Source organism: Myxocyprinus asiaticus, chromosome 38 (genome assembly GCF_019703515.2).
Source record: "Myxocyprinus asiaticus isolate MX2 ecotype Aquarium Trade chromosome 38, UBuf_Myxa_2, whole genome shotgun sequence".
Classification (NCBI taxonomy): Eukaryota; Metazoa; Chordata; class Actinopteri; order Cypriniformes; family Catostomidae; genus Myxocyprinus; species Myxocyprinus asiaticus.
Genome location: NC_059381.1, coordinates 40318564 through 40335754, shown reverse-complemented (window position 1 = coordinate 40335754; position 17191 = coordinate 40318564). Strand labels below are relative to the sequence as shown.

The following is a 17191-nucleotide window of genomic DNA, read 5'->3' as shown; positions in this document are numbered from 1 at the left end:
ACAAACCAAAACACTTCTCTTTGTAATATAACAAAGTTTATTTATGCAGTAATATCAATTAATAATTAATACAATGCAGTCAATAAACTTCTGACTTACAACTACAAACTAAATAGTGATATGATTAGATATGGAAACTAAAATAATCCTATAAGACATAAGGTGTGTGTGTGAGAGTGTGTGTGTGTGTAAGGAGGGACGCGCACAAAATGGCGGGCGTGACTCTCGTGGAGAGTATGTCATGCGAGACTTCCGGCCAGGGAATATGGGCGGAGAGATGTGGGCAGAGAGAAACCAGTCAATGGTAGCTTAGGCACAAAGCTGAGCTTTATCACGAAGCTATCTACTAGCCAAAAATGTGTGCCAGAACGTTTGTGAAGGGTCACGTGTGTGTGTGTGTGTGTGTGTGTGTGTGTGTGTGGTTAATACAAGAGAGAGAGATAATTAAATGACGGCCCCAAAGCTGGTTTCGTGATCGTGGGAGAGAAAGCAGCTGTTAGTTTATCACTCAAAGACGCGGTGGACGGCTCGTAAACCGTCCCGCGGTCTTTGATTCTTTAATGGATAAACTCAGTTTGCCGGTCTCACACGCGATGGCGGAAATGCACAACAGTCCAATGTGGTTGGACTACAATACAGCAAAACAAATTCGTGATAATTAATACCCTGAGTATTAATAATTAGCGGACATGGCTTAAATAGCTTGCATCACCTTTAATGTGGTGGTTTTTGAGCCAGACTGTTCAACAGCAGATAGGTGGCATATTCAGAAAGCTGTTTAAAAACAATGTTTATTTTTTTGCAATTCCATTCAGTGGTACTAGTGGTGCAGAAATAACACTTTAGCTTTAAAGAAGTTAAACTACAGACAAAAATAGTAAAAAATAAAAAATATAAAAAATAGTCAGCTTCATTACTAGCCAGTAATAAAAAGTAGCTAACTACATTGAAGCTATTGAAGGTATTAATATATTTATATATATATATATATATATATATACACTATATTGCCAAAAGTATTCTCTCATCTGCCTTTAGACGTATATGAACTTAAGTGACATCCCATTCTTAATCCATAGGGTTTAATATGACGTCGGCCCACCCTTTGCAGCTATAACAGCTTCAACTCTTCTGGGAAGGCTTTCCACAAGGTTTAGGAGTGTGTTTATGAGAATTTTTGACCGTTCTTCCAGAAGCGCATTTGTGAGGTCAGACACTGATGTTGGACGAGAAGTCCTGGCTCGTAGTCTTCGCTCTAATTCATCCCAAAAGTGCTCTATCGGGTTGAGGTCAGGACTCTGTGCAGGCCAGTCAAGTTCTTCCACACCAAACTCGCTCATCCATGTCTTTATGGACCTTGCTTTGTGCACTGGTGCGCAGTCATGTTGGAACATGAAGGGGCCATCCCCAAACTGTTCCCACAAAGTTGGGAGCATGGAATTGTCCAAAATCTCTTGGTATGCTGAAGCATTCAGAGTTCCTTTCACTGGAACTAAGGGGCCAAGCCCAGCTCCTGAAAAACAACCCCACACCATAATCCCCCTCCACCAAACTTCACAGTTGGCACAATGCAGTCAGACAAGTACCGTTCTCCTGGCAACCACCAAACCCAGACTCGTCCATCAGATTGCCAGATGGAGAAGCGTGATTCGTCACTCCAGAGAACGTGTCTCCACTGCTCTAGAGTCCAGTGGCGGCGTGCTTTACACCACTGCATCCGATGCTTTGCGTTGCACTTGGTGATGTATGGCTTGGATGCAGCTGCTCGGCCATGGAAACCCATTCCATGAAGCTCTCTACGCACTGTTCTTGAGCTAATCTGAAGGCCACATGAACTTTGGAGGTCTGTAGCGATTGACTCTGCAGAAAGTTGGCGACCTCTGCGGACTATGCGCCTCAGCATCCACTGACCCGCTCTGTCATTTTACGTGGCCTACCACTTTGTGGCTGAGTTGCTGTCATTCCCAATCGCTTCCACTTTGTTATAATACCACTGACAGTTGACTGTGGAATATTTAGTAGCGAGGAAATTTCACGACTGGACTTGTTGCACAGGTGGCATCCTATCAAAGTACCACGCTGGAATTCACTGAGCTCCTGAGAGCGCCCCATTCTTTCACAAATATTTGTAGAAGCAGTCTGCATGCCTAGGTGCTTCATTTTATACACCTGTGGCCATGGAAGTGATTGGAACACCTGAATTCAATTATTTGGATGGGTGAGCGAATACTTTTGGCAATATAGTGTGTATATATATGTAGGGCTTTACTGGTTGTTTAGATCAGTGTTACTATCAGAAATAATTGGTAATTATTTCTGTAGTTATTAATCAATATTTAAATTAATTAATTGGATCTAACTCATTAAAACCTCATATGGGACTCCAGTAAATGTAGTGTGCTACGTTTAGGAGCAAGTTTGGTTATTAGCAATAATTAATAATTATCAAAGATAATTATTAATTACAAAAATCAATAGAACATTGATGAGAATCGATGTTAGCTTTTTTTAATCCTTTAAAATCAACACTTATCAAAGATAATCGTTAATTGTTAACATCGATGAAACATTAATTACAATTAACACTAGCTTATTGATCATTCAAATTCAATCAAAGATAATTATCAATTATCAAAAATCAATAGAATATTAATAAGGATTAACATTGACGGGGCACCACCCTGAAATCAGGGACTAATAACCGAATATTAAAACAGTCTCAATATTAGATTGTTTTCTTAGGAAAATCGACATCCGAAGAATATCGATTTTCGGGAAAAAAAAACAATGAATGAAGGCTTGAATCTGAGCACTGACATTCCGTCAGCATGACACAGACGTATGCAAAACAAACCAAAACACTTCTCTTTGTAATATAAACAAAGTTTATTTATGCAGTAATATCAATTAATAATTAATACAATGCAGTCAATAAACTTCCGACTTACAACTACAAACTAAACAGTGATATGATTAGATATGGAAATAAAAATAATTCTATAACACATAAGGTGTGTATGTGACAGTGTGTGTGTGTGTGTGTGTCAGTGTAGTTAGTGAGAGAGAGAGAGAGAGATGATTCAGTGACAGCCCGAATGCTGATTTCGCGATAGCTGGAGATAAAGCAGCCGTGTTCATCACTCAGAGACGCGGTTTTACGAGCGGGGCTCGTAAAAGTCCCTTGTTATTTGACTCTTTAATGGATGAACTCAGTTGCTGTCTCACCCGCGATGGCGAAAATGCACAACAGTCCAATTTGGTTGGACCACAATACAGCAAAACAAATTCGTGATAATTAATACCCTGAGTATTAATAATTAGCGGACATGGCGGTCCGTAAACTGTACAAGCAAAAACCTTGAAACACAAGAATAACACACTATAATATTCTATCTCTGCCCAGACGTAAACCTCTTACTTGAATCGCATGAGGACACAGGTAGAATGTGTTTTCCTCCGTCCTTTAAGGCTCGTGTGATGACGAGAGGTCGTTTCCTCGCGCTGTCGGCGGGCGGTACGGCTGTTGATTGTCGGCGGCCGGTACGGCTGTTGATTGTCGGCGGCCGGTACGGCTGTTGATTCTCAGAGGGCGGTACGGCTGTTGATTCTCGGCGGGCTGGCGGAGAACTCAGAAATGTCGACTTGATTGAAGATGGAAGAGAAATCTTTAATCTCTTCACTTCTGTAGGCCAATGGATGAAGATGCGAATTGCTCGGCGGTCTCCTTCGGATCCGTTAAGAGTGTTCGGTTGAACACAGAGTAATCTCAATTCGTCCAGCGGGATGGAGATTGTATGGCTACAGTTTCAAGTCGGACATTACTTCCTTATGCCACGAGGCTGCACCGGAGAGCAGCAAAAAGCTACGTCCGTATTCGGTGAACAAAGTCGCTGGAAGCCACTTTGGAAGCATTTCAGAATTATTTGAAGTCCTGATGATGTCATGTTTGAGGGACGTTCTGTTGTGTGCCTCATCCAATAGGAGTTGAGAGCTCGATCCTTTAGAGGGCAAGGCTTCATGGATCTGTAGTCTGTTTTGGACTCCCTTTGTTTGATTTTGGCGCGATTTTTGTCAGTAAGATTTACGACTTAGAAGGTGGGGGCTTGAGGAATGTTTTTGACTGTTAGGCCTGCCTTTGTCTTCTATCTGAATACATGAGGCCCAACATTATATATATATATATATATATATGATGATATTTAATCAGAGCAGTATTTATCTAGTGCAAAAAGCTATGACACATGAAATCAAGCTTGTGTAGCTAAAAGCGTTTGTTCACATACATGTGAAGATTATATTTCAGGCCTAGGACATAAATAAATAAAATGAGGGGGTGTCTGTAAGGGAGGCATGTGTCCTACCTGTGTTAATGATATACCGTATAGCATCAGGTCCTAGAGTATCATAAAGTGGCACCACCACCATTGAATATGTGTAGCATGCCAGCTCAGAAATGATCCACTGACACATGGAGAGAATGAAAAAGAGAAGTTCATGAGTTTCCTTTTATGGCTTTGAACTTTGGCATGTTTATGTTTTTGTTTCGTTTACCTCTGGCCTGTTCTGTGCAAACACCCCAATGAACTGATCAGTGTTGGGCTGACAACCGTGAGACAGCAAACCAGACCCCAAATGCTCCGCCCTGCTGAAGACCTGCAGGAAACAATCAGCAGTCAATGAGGAAGTTAGGCATCTACAGAATTATTGCAGCTCAACTGGTAGAGTCAAGTCCAGTCAAGTCATATTTATTTGTATAGTGCTTCTCACAACACATTGTTTCAAAGCAGCTTTACAGAAAATTATGCTATAACAGAAAATGAAGCTGTAATGTCTATAATATCTTAAGTCAAGTCATTTTTATTTGAATAGCACCTTTCACAACACACATTATTTCAAAGCAGCTTTACAGAAAATCATGCATTAACAGAAAATGAAACCGTGATATCTATAAAGTCATAGAGTCATCATTGTGTAGTTTGATTAAATATTATTATGGAGTGTGTATAAAAATAAGTAATTAAATAATAATTGTATTTAGAAACCCAGTGAGCAAGCCGAAGGCAACTGTGACAAGGAACACAAAACTCCATAAGATGTTGGTTAATGGAGAAAAATAACCTTGGGAGAAACCAGGCTCACTGTGGGGGCCAGTTCCCCTCTGGCTAACAGCATGAATATAATGCCAATATTACTTATTTATGTGCAGTACAAGTCATGCTTTAAAATTAGTAAACTAAGTAAGTGTTAAGGGCCAGTGTTTAAACAAAGATTTTGTAAGAACTGTAAGATTAATGACTAATGTCTTTGAAGTTCATCCTGGATTAACTGCAGAAGTTCATATAGATGCATTGTCCTTTGTTAGTTGGCTGATGAAGGCTTTTGTTAGCAATTTATTGATAGTCTATGTATTCTGTTTTAAGAGTGTAGTCCATCATTAGACCAAGATGATGCAGGCCGAAATCACTGAGGTGCTTCGCAGTTCATCCGGCCGGTAATTTCGGTGAGGTCTATTCTAAGTCCAAGGTTCAGGCAATGGCATATGAAGTATCCCATGTCTCATGGTTGGATTTGGCATCAGTTCATCCTCTGAGGTCCATCGTAATAGACTGAAGTGATGTCTGGCTGGCACCAGCTGCATTTTGTCATCAGCACTCAGAGACACGTTGCAGTGGAGTCCGATACCAAGCAGGAATGGAGCTGGATCCGGCCGGATCTGGTGACCTCGGGATAGGACTCCTAATAGAATAATATTAGCGTAGATGCCATTCAATTTTTGCAGAGTTATAGATCATGATCAATGTTTCAGGTTCCGGCAGACCTAACTAAAGCAGCCTAATTGTGTGGTGAAGAATAAATTAGGTGTATGCCTGTCTAAATAGATTAGTCTTTAGTCTAGACTTAAACTGAGTGAGTGTCTGCATCCCAAACAGTGTTAGGGAGACTATTCCATAGTTTAGGAGCCAAATAGGAAAAGGATCTAACTCCTTTTGTGGATTTTGATATTCTAGGAACTATTAACAGGCCAGAGTTTTGCGATCGTAATGCATGGTAGAAGGTCACTTAAGTACTGTGTGAACAAGACCATTCAAAGCTTTGTATGTAGTTAACAGAATTTTAAAATGAATACGAAATTGAACAGGTAGCCAATGTAACAATTCTAAAATGGGGCTAATATGATCATATTTCTTGGTTCTAGTCAGCACTCTGGCTTCTGCATTTTGAACCAACTGAAGTTTATTTATTGAACTTGCTAGACATCCTCCCAGGCATGGCGTGGTCCCTTTTTATCGCTCTCCCCAGTGCTTATTGCAATCAGAAAAAGGTGTTAGACATTATAGCGCTCAGGTGTGTGCACCCTTACCACTTTCTCTCCGGACGAACCCTCGACCACTCCACAGACATATTGGTATCAAATATAACACCTAAATTCTTCGCTGTTGAAGACAATGTAACAGTACATCCATCAAGAGTCAAATTATATTTTAGCTGCTTATTTTTAGAGGTTTTTGGTCCAATAACTAGTACCTCTGTTTTGTCAGAATTGAGTAGAAGAAAATTTCTGGCCATCCAATCTTTAATTTCACTGATACAATCTGCTAGTTTGGAGAATTGTGAAGTTTTGTCAGGTTTCGAAGAAATATAAAATTGGGTATCGTCGGCATAACAGTGGAAACTTAATCCACGATTCCTGATAATATCTCCCAGGAGAAGCATATACAAGGAGAAAAGCAGAGGCCCTAAAACTGATCCCTGTGGCACTTTTGTTTGATTTGACAATTCCTCGTTTACAGAAACAAAGTGGTAGTGGTCTGCTAAATAGGACCTAAACCATGCTAATGCAATCCACAAATGCCAACATAATTCTCTGGCCTATTCAAGAGAATATCGTGATCTATCGTGTCAAAGGCAGCACTAAGATCTTAAAGCACTAGAAGAGAAATGCAGCCACGATCAGATGATAAGAGCAAGTCATTAGTAACTCTAAGTGAAGTCTCTGTACAGTGGTGTGGCATAAATCCTGACTGAAATTGTTCATATATACTATTTCTCTGTAGAAATTAACATAATTGGGAGGACACAACCTTTTCTAGTATTTTTGACATAAATGGGAGATTTGAAATCGGTCTATAATTAATATAACTTGACTCCAGGTTCAAGTTGTGGCTTCTTAATAAGTGGTTTGATTACTGCCATTTTAAAGTTTCTTGGGAAATGTCCTAATGATAGCGTGGAGTTAATAATATTAAGAAGAGATTCTGAGATTATAGGGAATACCTCTTTTAAGAGCTTAGTTGGTATTGGATCTAACATACATGTTGTGGCTTTTGATGTTTCGATAAGTTTTGTTAGCTCTTCATGACCTATGACAGCGAAGGATTGAAGTTGCATGCGAGGAAAATTATGATACAATGGTTTCTGAGGTACTGTGACAGATGATTGCATAATTCCAATTTTATTTCTGATTGCTTCAATTTTATCAATAAAGAAATTCATGAAGTCATTACTATTGTGCTGCGATGGAATATCTGATTCAGTTGAGGCTTTATTCCTAACCAATTTTGCCACAGTACTGAATAAACACCTAGGATTGTTGCGGTTATTTTCTATGAGTTTGCTCAAATACGCTGACCTGTCAGCTTTTAGTGCCTGTCTGTAGCTACAGACACTATCCTTCCATGCACCACGAAATACCTCTAATTTTGTATTCTTCCACTTGCACTCCATTTTCCGAGCTGCTCTCTTGAGAGCATGAGTGTGATCATTGTACCATGGTGCGGGGCTTTTTTCTTTAATCGAAGGGGTGCTAGAGAAGACTGTATTTATATTTTCTGTTATTTCATCAAGTTCTTCTAGACTTTGGGGCTTACTGAGTGTATGAGATAGATCTGGAAGATTATTAGTGAAGCTAACTTTAGTGGTCGAAAGAATTGTTCTACCTGAACGATATCGTGGTGTAGATTGAGTAACATTAGCTGATCGCAGCATGCAAAAGATGAGGTAATGATCTGAGATGTCATCACTCTGCGGTAGAAGTTCTATAGTATCAACATCAACTCCATATGACAGAATTAAATCTAGCATATGATTATGGTGATGCGTTGGTCCTGTCACATTTTGTCTGACTCCAAGTGAGTTGAGAATGTCGATAAATACTAATCCTAATGTGTCATTTTCATTATCTATGTGAATGTTGAAGTCACCAACAATTAAAGCTCTAGCTACAGTAAATACTAGATCTGATAGAAAATTTGCAAATTCACCAAGGAAATCAGAATAAGGCCCGGGTGATCTATATACTGTAGCAAGGGCAAAAGACAACAGAGATTTTTTATTTATATCTGATGGTGTTACATTAAGCATTAATAGTTCAAAAGACTTAAACTTATATCCTGTCCTCTGAGTAACACCAAAAACATCACTGTAAATTGTAGCAACACCTCCTCCTCGACCCTTCAGATAAGGCTCATTTTTATAACAATAACCTGGGGGAGTAGATTAATTTAAACTAATATATTTATCCGGTTTGAGCCAGGTTTCAGTCAAACAGAGCACATCCAAACTATGATCTGTAGTAATTTAATTTACAATTAGTGCTTTGGTTGAAAGAGATCTAATCATTAGTAGCCCTATCTTTATATGATGTTTATCTTAAAAAATGTTCAAGTTTGACCTTAATAAAATTTGTCTAAATTATTTATTGAGGGGTTTGTGTTTGGTAGTTCGGGGAACAAACACAGTCTTTATATGATATCTAGGTGATACAGTCTCTATGTGTTGTAGTTTATGTGACCTGCGTGATGTCTCAAGGCAGCTAGCAGATGTTCGGATTAGCCAGTTTGTCTGCTTCCTGACCTGGACCCCAGTTAGTCAAATACTATCACTATTAAGACTATGAGTCAAATTACTAGAGAGGAGAGCGGCACCTTCCCTGTAGGGATGGAGTCTGTCTCTCTTTAGCAGGTCAGGTCTACCCCAAAAACTCTTCCAATTGTCTACAAATCCTATGCTATTCTCCAGACACCACTCACATCCATCTCAGAGTCATCATTGGGCAATTTGATAAAAACTTTATTTTAGATTGTGCGTGTTACAACCCCCAATATGCCTAGGGGTATAAAGGGTGTAACATTAGGAATAAATGATTGTCATGGATATTACAAAAAAAAAAAAAAAAAAAACACAACAGAACTACAGTATATTCCCAAACAAAGTGATTTATTTATATACAAATGGTAGATGCAGTGAATAGTGAGTAATGTGCAACAGGTGAAAATTTGAAGTATTTACAATATTTACAGTACCGATAGAAAAAATGCGGAAAAGGGACGTGAGCGGCACCAAATCAAAGAACAAAACAAAACAAAAAAACTAACTTTACCCCAATCCCTCTAGACTGACTAACAAAAGAAAGCATCAAGATGCCCTTCTTCAGCATCTTCTCTGCCTAACACAAACACAAAACTTACAAGGGATGGTACTCACTTCTTAACTAGTGTCTCTAAAACAAACATTGTCACACTAGTGCACCATGTAAGTCACGTGAAATACTTACCTCTTTTCCCCATTTTAACACACAAATGTAGCAATTATGGAATGAGCAATGAACAACAACAACAAGTGACAAAATGCAGAAACAACAAGATAGCATGATGATACACAGTGAACGTTTTAGAATTTAAATAAGAGCAGATAACACACACAATGGCGTTGTAGAAAACTCCCGACATTTAGTTTTGGACGGGCTTTTAAATAGTCAGAGTGACGGCGGATTTGCGGAAATAGGGTGATAACGTCAGACTGATAACAATGATTGGTGCTTCGATGATCCAATGTTGAGTGTCTGTGAGCATGATAGGAGGAGATGGGAGAGAGAGACAGCTCAACAACGAACCAAAACACAGACACATGTACGTAACGTAACAGTGTGTTAACAAAATAAGTAAATAATATTTGTATTTAGAACCCCAGTGAGCAAGCCAAAGGCGACTGTGGCAAGGAACACAGAATTCCATGAGATGTTGGTTAATGGAGAAAAATAACCTTGGGGGAAATCAGGTTCACTGTGGGAGCCAGTTCCTCTCTGGCTAAACAGCATGAATATAACGCCAATATTAGTTACATATGTGTAGTACAAGTCATGTTTTAAATGAGTAAACTAAGTAAATGTTAGGGGCTGATGTTTAAACAAAATGATTTTGTATGGACTGTAAGATTAATGACTAAAATTCTTTGAAGTTGCAACAGGTAGAATTTGGTACTGCCCCTTTAAGAGCAGCGTGCTTTTTACTGTTTTTCTTTCCGTTGACTGCTCAGTCTACGTAAGGAACACACGCTGTGCACGCCGCATGTATGCGGGGCACAGGAGCCTTTCCACTTCTTTTGCTCTTTTTTAGTTATTTTGTTTATGAAGTAACACTGTTGACAGTGGAGCGCTTGCTAACAGCAAATTTCGTGTGAGGCTGCAAATAAATGCCACCTGTGGAATACCAGCCACGTTGTGAATCTCTGTCTAACTCTGCTACAACTAATTGTGCGAGCTATCCCCATTAAAAGTGCGTTATAGTTGTGCCCGAACATTTTATCTCTGGCCTTGGATCTGCGGACGTGTCTGCATGGATGTACAGTGTGTTTGAGGCGGCCGCTGTCTGCAATGCTGCGAGACTCGTGCTGGCAATGTACGATGCTGCCCACTGCTGATTTGCATGCTTGTGAGCCTGGCTACACAGCACTAGAGGACATTTTGAGCTTCAGACATGAGACACCAGACACGTGAGAAGATTCTGAATGAAGGATTCGTCTGGATATGGGAACCGATTACAAAAGGTTTACTGAACACTTCGGTTCGTTGTTCGTCGAGGTAAAGGAAAATGTTCCTGTCTTTGAACTTAAACTTTGTTTCTAGTGATTTTCCTGCTCTTTTGTCCATTTGCCCTTGGGAATTGCATTTATTGAGCCAGCGGATTAAAAACGAACGAAAATTTTCTAGACCATTCTGGTACATTGCCTGGAAGTAAACGATTCATCTGGATTTAACTGGGTTTCAAAATGAAATTAAGCCGTTGCTTCATCATTTGAACTGTTCAATGCATTTAATTGTTATTATACTGATAAAATGTAATAAAAATCCGACATTTTCTTCTGCCCGGACCAAAACTGAAGCTGTCATATGCAACGAACTCGCTTTTGTGCAGCTGGACTATTAGAAATTACTGCAGCATGGCAACACACGTTTCCTCTCTCTTGGTCCAGCTCTTGAAAGAATACTACACATTTTCAAAGATCTGCATGCATACTTTCATAATCAAGAAAAAAGGCCAAAGAATGGAATGGAAACAAAATAATAGGGACTTTAAGCTACATCTGCGGACGGGACGCTACGCAATATCACTAAGCAATAATGATGGCGGAACAGAGCATTTAATCATTCAAGGAAAAAAAAAGTAGGCTATTTAAAACAGCAAGAGAAGGGATGCTTGCAGTGTTAAATAACTGTCAGAAGAAGAGTTTTACTCATGTACGATACAAATAGCCTACGTCTATATTAACCTAAATATTATTATTAATAGTCTACCGATATTTATGAGTTTTTTATTCAAAGCCTAATCGTGTGTAATTTAACATAATTTGGAGGAGGATATTTAGGCTATTTACTGTGTTCACTTTGCATCATATCTTGTAAAACGTATAATAACATTTACTTTCCTAATCTGTCACGTACGATCGATTTATGGCAAAGAAGAAATGCTTTAGAAATGATGGTTTCGACGTCAGGAAGTGAGTGATGTCGCGTACACGCAATGGAACAGAACACCGTAACCGCACCTGCTGCTTAAAGTCCCTATTAAGAATAACCATATTATGCCTGCCTGGGACATCTGTTCTGATTAATTAATGCAGCATGGACACCGGATAAATCTCAGTTCAGTGTAACATTCATGAAGGCAATGCTTTTCATACGTCTTAATTTTGGACTGGACTGTTCTGCATTTTATGCTAAACTCTTGAAAGACAAGCGCATACTGAGAAAAATTGCTGCCAGCAAAAAGTACTAGGTGACAACAGTTACAGATGCGGATGCACCCTCTACTTCGCATTGATCTGCACCTAGGTAAGGATGCAGCGAAGCCACATAAGGGGATTAATCAGTATAACCACGGATAAACGTGTCCATATGTGGTAAATATAATTATGCTGTTTATTCCTGTAATTTTCTGTTTGCCCTAATATGGTGTTTGGTTCCTGTGTTACTTTCCGCGAGACTTCAATCACGTGCAATCATGTGAGGGAAGTTAACAAGGATATAAAAGAAGCTGGAAAAGCAGCCAGGAGCAAGTGGTGTTTACATTCACGAGTGATTCTATGTATGTTCGAAGGATTATTGTTTGGCGCATTCGAGTTGAAGGATAGAGGATTCTATTCGTCTCTTTGTGGAGTTTTCTTTAGTATTGAATTACTTACCTGAGAGGAACATTCAACACCGCGCTGGTTGGATTTCGTGCTCCCGGGACATAAACTGTCATTACGGTGAGACCAAAACTAACTCGCCTTGTATATATTGTGCACTGGGACTTTGGAAAGCTTCACACACACACACACACACACACACACCCTCGCACTTTGTGTACAGTATTAGTAATTGTTGTGATCACTGTTTGTTTGATGGTATTTACATGTTTAATACACCTTGGATTTTTCGTACTGCTTGTGTCTGGTCTTCTTTGTACTTTTTAACATTCATTCACAGTAGGAAAGATAAGTCCCTTATTTCTCGTGTAGCTACGCTAGTGAAGCGGATCATTACATAGTGGTGGCCCATACGGGAACAAACTTTTTCCCTTACTGTGTTTGAATGTATTTGTTTATTTTTGTTTTTGAAAACATGGAGGTTGCAGGCACAAACACTCCGGGTGATGTTGTAAATACTGATTACTGTGTTCCTGTTACCAATAACACAGATTGTACTAATCTGGATTTTACAGCAGGCCCGTTTGTTACAAGACGGAATCCTGCTGTAGAGTTAACATCTATGATTAGTACATTGTATAACTCTGATGATGACACATCTGATGATGATAAGAGATGTATTATGAATGTGTGCGAATTACAATCTATGCAAACTGAGGTTAAGCAAATGAAGGTGAATTTATTGGCCTGAGTAAAAAACTAAGCTCTTTAGATGAGGGATTTAAACATTCCATGGCCAGTATGATAAACCGCAAAACTGGTTTCAGGGAGGCTGTGGACGCTAGCTTAGCGGGGTTAGAGGAGTACATCCAAGGGTCACTTGAGAAGTTGGAGAAGGTCATCATTGACTGTTTTCTGAGGAGAGATGCTAAGTGGGAAGGGCAAATGAGGAAACTCGGGCTCACCAGCACACCTACGTTCTCTAGACTACAGGCCTATGCCCCAGTTACATCCAACAGTTCATTAGTCCCGGGTTATAATACTCTTACACCCGTATCTAGAGGAAGGATACCACCACCCATCACTCTCAGTGTTACACATGACATTCTTTCCCCTGCTGGTGCCATCCCCCCACCAAATGTGATCAACTCTGCTTTTATGGCAGAAGTCTCATCATTCTGTGCACGCCCTCCAATCCGACTAGAATTTCCCACCTTTGGCGACTCCTGTGAGTTGACTGAGGTGTTTAACTTCATCGAACAGGCTGAAAACTTGCTCTAGATCATGCCACTCCCCAGCATAGAACTCATTGGAACCCTGAGCACTGTGCTAAAGGGACCTGCTCTTAGCTGGTGGAAGGCAGAAAAGTCGAAGGTAAAAAACTGGGAATCTTTCAAGGAGGCGCTTATGGCTGCTTTCCTTCAGGAGGATTATCTCACTGAAGTGGAGGATAAGCTGAGGTCACTGGTGCAGCACCCTGGACAACGCCTGAGAGATTCCACATACGACTAACGAGCACTATGCCTGAAGTGGAAGCCCGATATCTCTGAGGAAGGACTCGTAAGCCGCATCCTCAACAGCATCAGCCCAAGGGTCGCTGGCTGTCTGAGAGCGACACTGGAGAAAAGTTCCAGGTAATAGTTCCACAATCTCTAATACCTGAATTTCTGAACTATTTTCATGACACCCCGCTTGGAGGACATCTTGGGAGGCTGAAGACTTTTCTAAGGCTGTTGGAAGTCACCTGGTGGCCCACTGTCTGGAAGGATGTCTGGGCATATGTGAAAGGTTGCAACATCTGTCAAAAATATCAAGCCTGATAACACTAAACCCAGTGGACAGATGCAAAGCACCCAGGTGACAGAACCAGGTCATACATTGGGGATTGACCTGATGGGACCATTCCCCCTTAGCAAGAAACAAAACAGCTACCTACTCGTCATCGTGGACTATTACACCAAATGGATGGAGATGTTCCCCTTGAGAGATAGTAAAACGCCGAAGATCGTTAAAGTCTTAGGGAGGAGATCTTTACCCGATGGGGCGTTTCCAAATACCTCATATCAGATCGAGAACCACCGTTTACCTCCAGCATACTTTCTGAACTCTGCAAGTCACAAACTAATCTGACTGAAAGGGTAAACAGGACATTAAAGACAATGGTTGCATCATATGTCGGTCAGCAACACAACACCTGGGAATTTTGGATACTGGAGTTTCGTATGCCATCAACACAGCACAACAGGAGACGACTGGGAAGACACCTGCGGAGCTCATGATAGGCAGGTAGCTTCAGGGGCCGCTGGAAAGGCTGATCTACAGAGCGCCTACTCCAGACCAGTCGTCGTACAACCTGCTGGAAAGACAAACCAACTTGGAGGTTAAGCGTAGAGTGGGTGTACGGCAAGCCAGACAGGCTAGATACTACAATTCCCAGAGGAAAGATGCACACTTTCAACAGGGTGATCTAGTCTGGCTCAGAACTCATATGCTCTCCTCGGCCACAAACAAATTCTCCGCTAAGCTAGCACCCAAATGGGAGGGTCCAGCTGAAATTAAAAAGAAAATGGGGCCAATAAATGATACTGTTTGTTGGGGCAACCCAGCTAAAACGGAAATATACAATGTGGTGAACTTAAAACGCTGGTATGGACAGTCTCCTATGCCGCTTGCTGGGGGGGAGGGGGGTCTATGCATTGAAGCCACATAAAGGGATTAATCAGGATAACCACGGATAAATGTGTCCATATGTGGTAAAGATAATTATGCTGTTTATTGCTGTCATATTCTGTTTGCCCTAATATGGTGTTTGGTTCCTGTTTTACTTACCGCGAGACTTCAGTCACATGCAATCACGTGACGGACTAAGCCCCGTATGCGGAAGTAAACAAGGATATAAAAGAAGCCAGTAAAACTTAAAAGATGGCAGCATGTTCAGATGCAGCGGCCCAGCGCTCCTCAAGTTTTGGCAGCTATTTTGGGATTACAGTGGTTTTTCGTGTGTTTTTGCACGTGCATTAGCAGCCATATATGTACAGTACAGTAGAGCTGAACTGTTAATGGTTGTAGATCACAATCACCGCACTTTGGACAATAATAACTGGGACTTTATCCCGCCGGATATCCGGCATTCTCCCGCGAGCAGAGAGCTCACCATCCCCCCGCTGAGATGGTGCAGACAGCGGAGGCACAGAAGAGGGGCAAGAGAGGGGGGTTACAAGCTAAGCTAAAGGCTAACCCCTACAAACCGGCCATTCCAAGTGTTTTTTTTTTTGCCAACACCTGGTCGCTTCACAACAAAATGGACGAGTTACGACTGCGGATTACTTCGCTTAGTTTGGATTACTGCGTGATGATCATAGCAGAGACACCCTCCGGTGCTATCGAGCTGGCGGGTCATGCCCTCTTCAGAGCAGATAGGACTCATCATTCTGGTAAGAGCAGAGGAGGGGGACTTTGTATTTACACAAACAACAGCTGGTGTGTAGATGCAATAATCAAAGTTAGTCACTGCTCCTTGGATATTGAGTACGTAATGTTACAGTGCTGAACTTTCTACTTGCCTAGGGAGTTTACTTCGGTTGCTATAACAGCTGTATACGCACCACCGCAAGCTAACGCTATGTAAAGCTATGGAGAAGCTACACCACTCAATTAGCCAGTATCTGTCGGCACAACCAGACAGCAGTGTTATAGTAGCAGGGGACTTTAATCATGCCAACTTGAAGTCTGTTCTGCCCAGATTCCATAAGTATGTAAACTTCCCAACAAGAGGAAAGAACACGTTAGATCAAGTCTACTGCAACATTCCACATGCCTATAAAGCCAGCCATCTGCCACATCTGGGGCTCTCAGATCATCTGTCTCTGTCCCTAATTCCAGCATATGTACCATTCAGCTGCAGACAGTGACCAGTCATGAAGACAGTCAAAATATGGACTAAGGGAGCCACCTCAGCCCCGTAGGACTGCTTCGAAGACACGGACTGGGGAATTTTTGCTGAAGGGACAGACCTGGAGGGGCACACATCAGCTGTCCTGTCATATATAAACGTTTGTGCTGAGAATGTGTCTGAAACAAAAGCTGTTAAAGTGTTCCCTAACCAGAAACCGTGGTTCAACAGCTAGGTGAGGGCCCTGCCAAGAGCACGGGATTCAGCATTTAAATCTGGGGACCTGCAAGCCTATAAAGAGGCACAGAGAAGCCTGAGGAGGGGCATCAGAGAGGCCAAGCACAGGTACAAGCAGCCCATAGAGGAACACTTTACTAGTAATAACTACAGATGTATGTGGCAGGGAATAAAGTCTCACACTGGCTACAAGGGCAGCTAAACAGTCACAAATTCCACAGACAGCACACTGACAGACACTCTGAACTTTTTTTTTTCTCTCGTTTCGACCACCGGGACAGAGAAGCCAGCATTCATCCTGTACTACCAGGAAAGGACGATCCCATTTAGCTGTACCAACATCAGGTCAGGTCAGATCTACCCTATGCAGATTCAACGCGAGGAAAGCAGCTGGTCCAGATAGAGTTACCGGAAGGATCCTCAAGGCATGTGCAGACCAGTTAGCAGAGGTATTTACTACCATTTTTAACTTCTCGCTACTAAAGTCTGAAGTTCCCACCTGCCTTAAGTCAGCTACAGTTATTCCGGTACCAAAGAATAGTACAGTGAACTGCCTTAATGACTATCGCCCAGTTGCTCTAACTCCCATTATCACCAAATGTTTTGAGTGACTCATCCTTTCTCACATTAAAGCTGCCATCCCTGCTGACCTTGACC

At 41.2% G+C, this 17191-nt stretch overlaps 1 protein-coding gene across 1 annotated transcript in view; it reads right to left on the bottom strand.

Annotated features, from left to right (window-relative positions):
* Positions 1–17191, bottom strand: part of LOC127428789 (long-chain-fatty-acid--CoA ligase 6-like) — a 56013-nt gene that overhangs the window by 19821 nt on the left and 19001 nt on the right. The window contains exons 4-6 of the mRNA XM_051677384.1: positions 4552–4653; positions 4362–4461; positions 4280–4305 (exon numbers count right to left, since the gene is read on the bottom strand). Coding sequence (XP_051533344.1) covers positions 4280–4305; positions 4362–4461; positions 4552–4653 — 228 coding nt within the window. The remainder of the gene's footprint in view (positions 1–4279; positions 4306–4361; positions 4462–4551; positions 4654–17191) is intronic.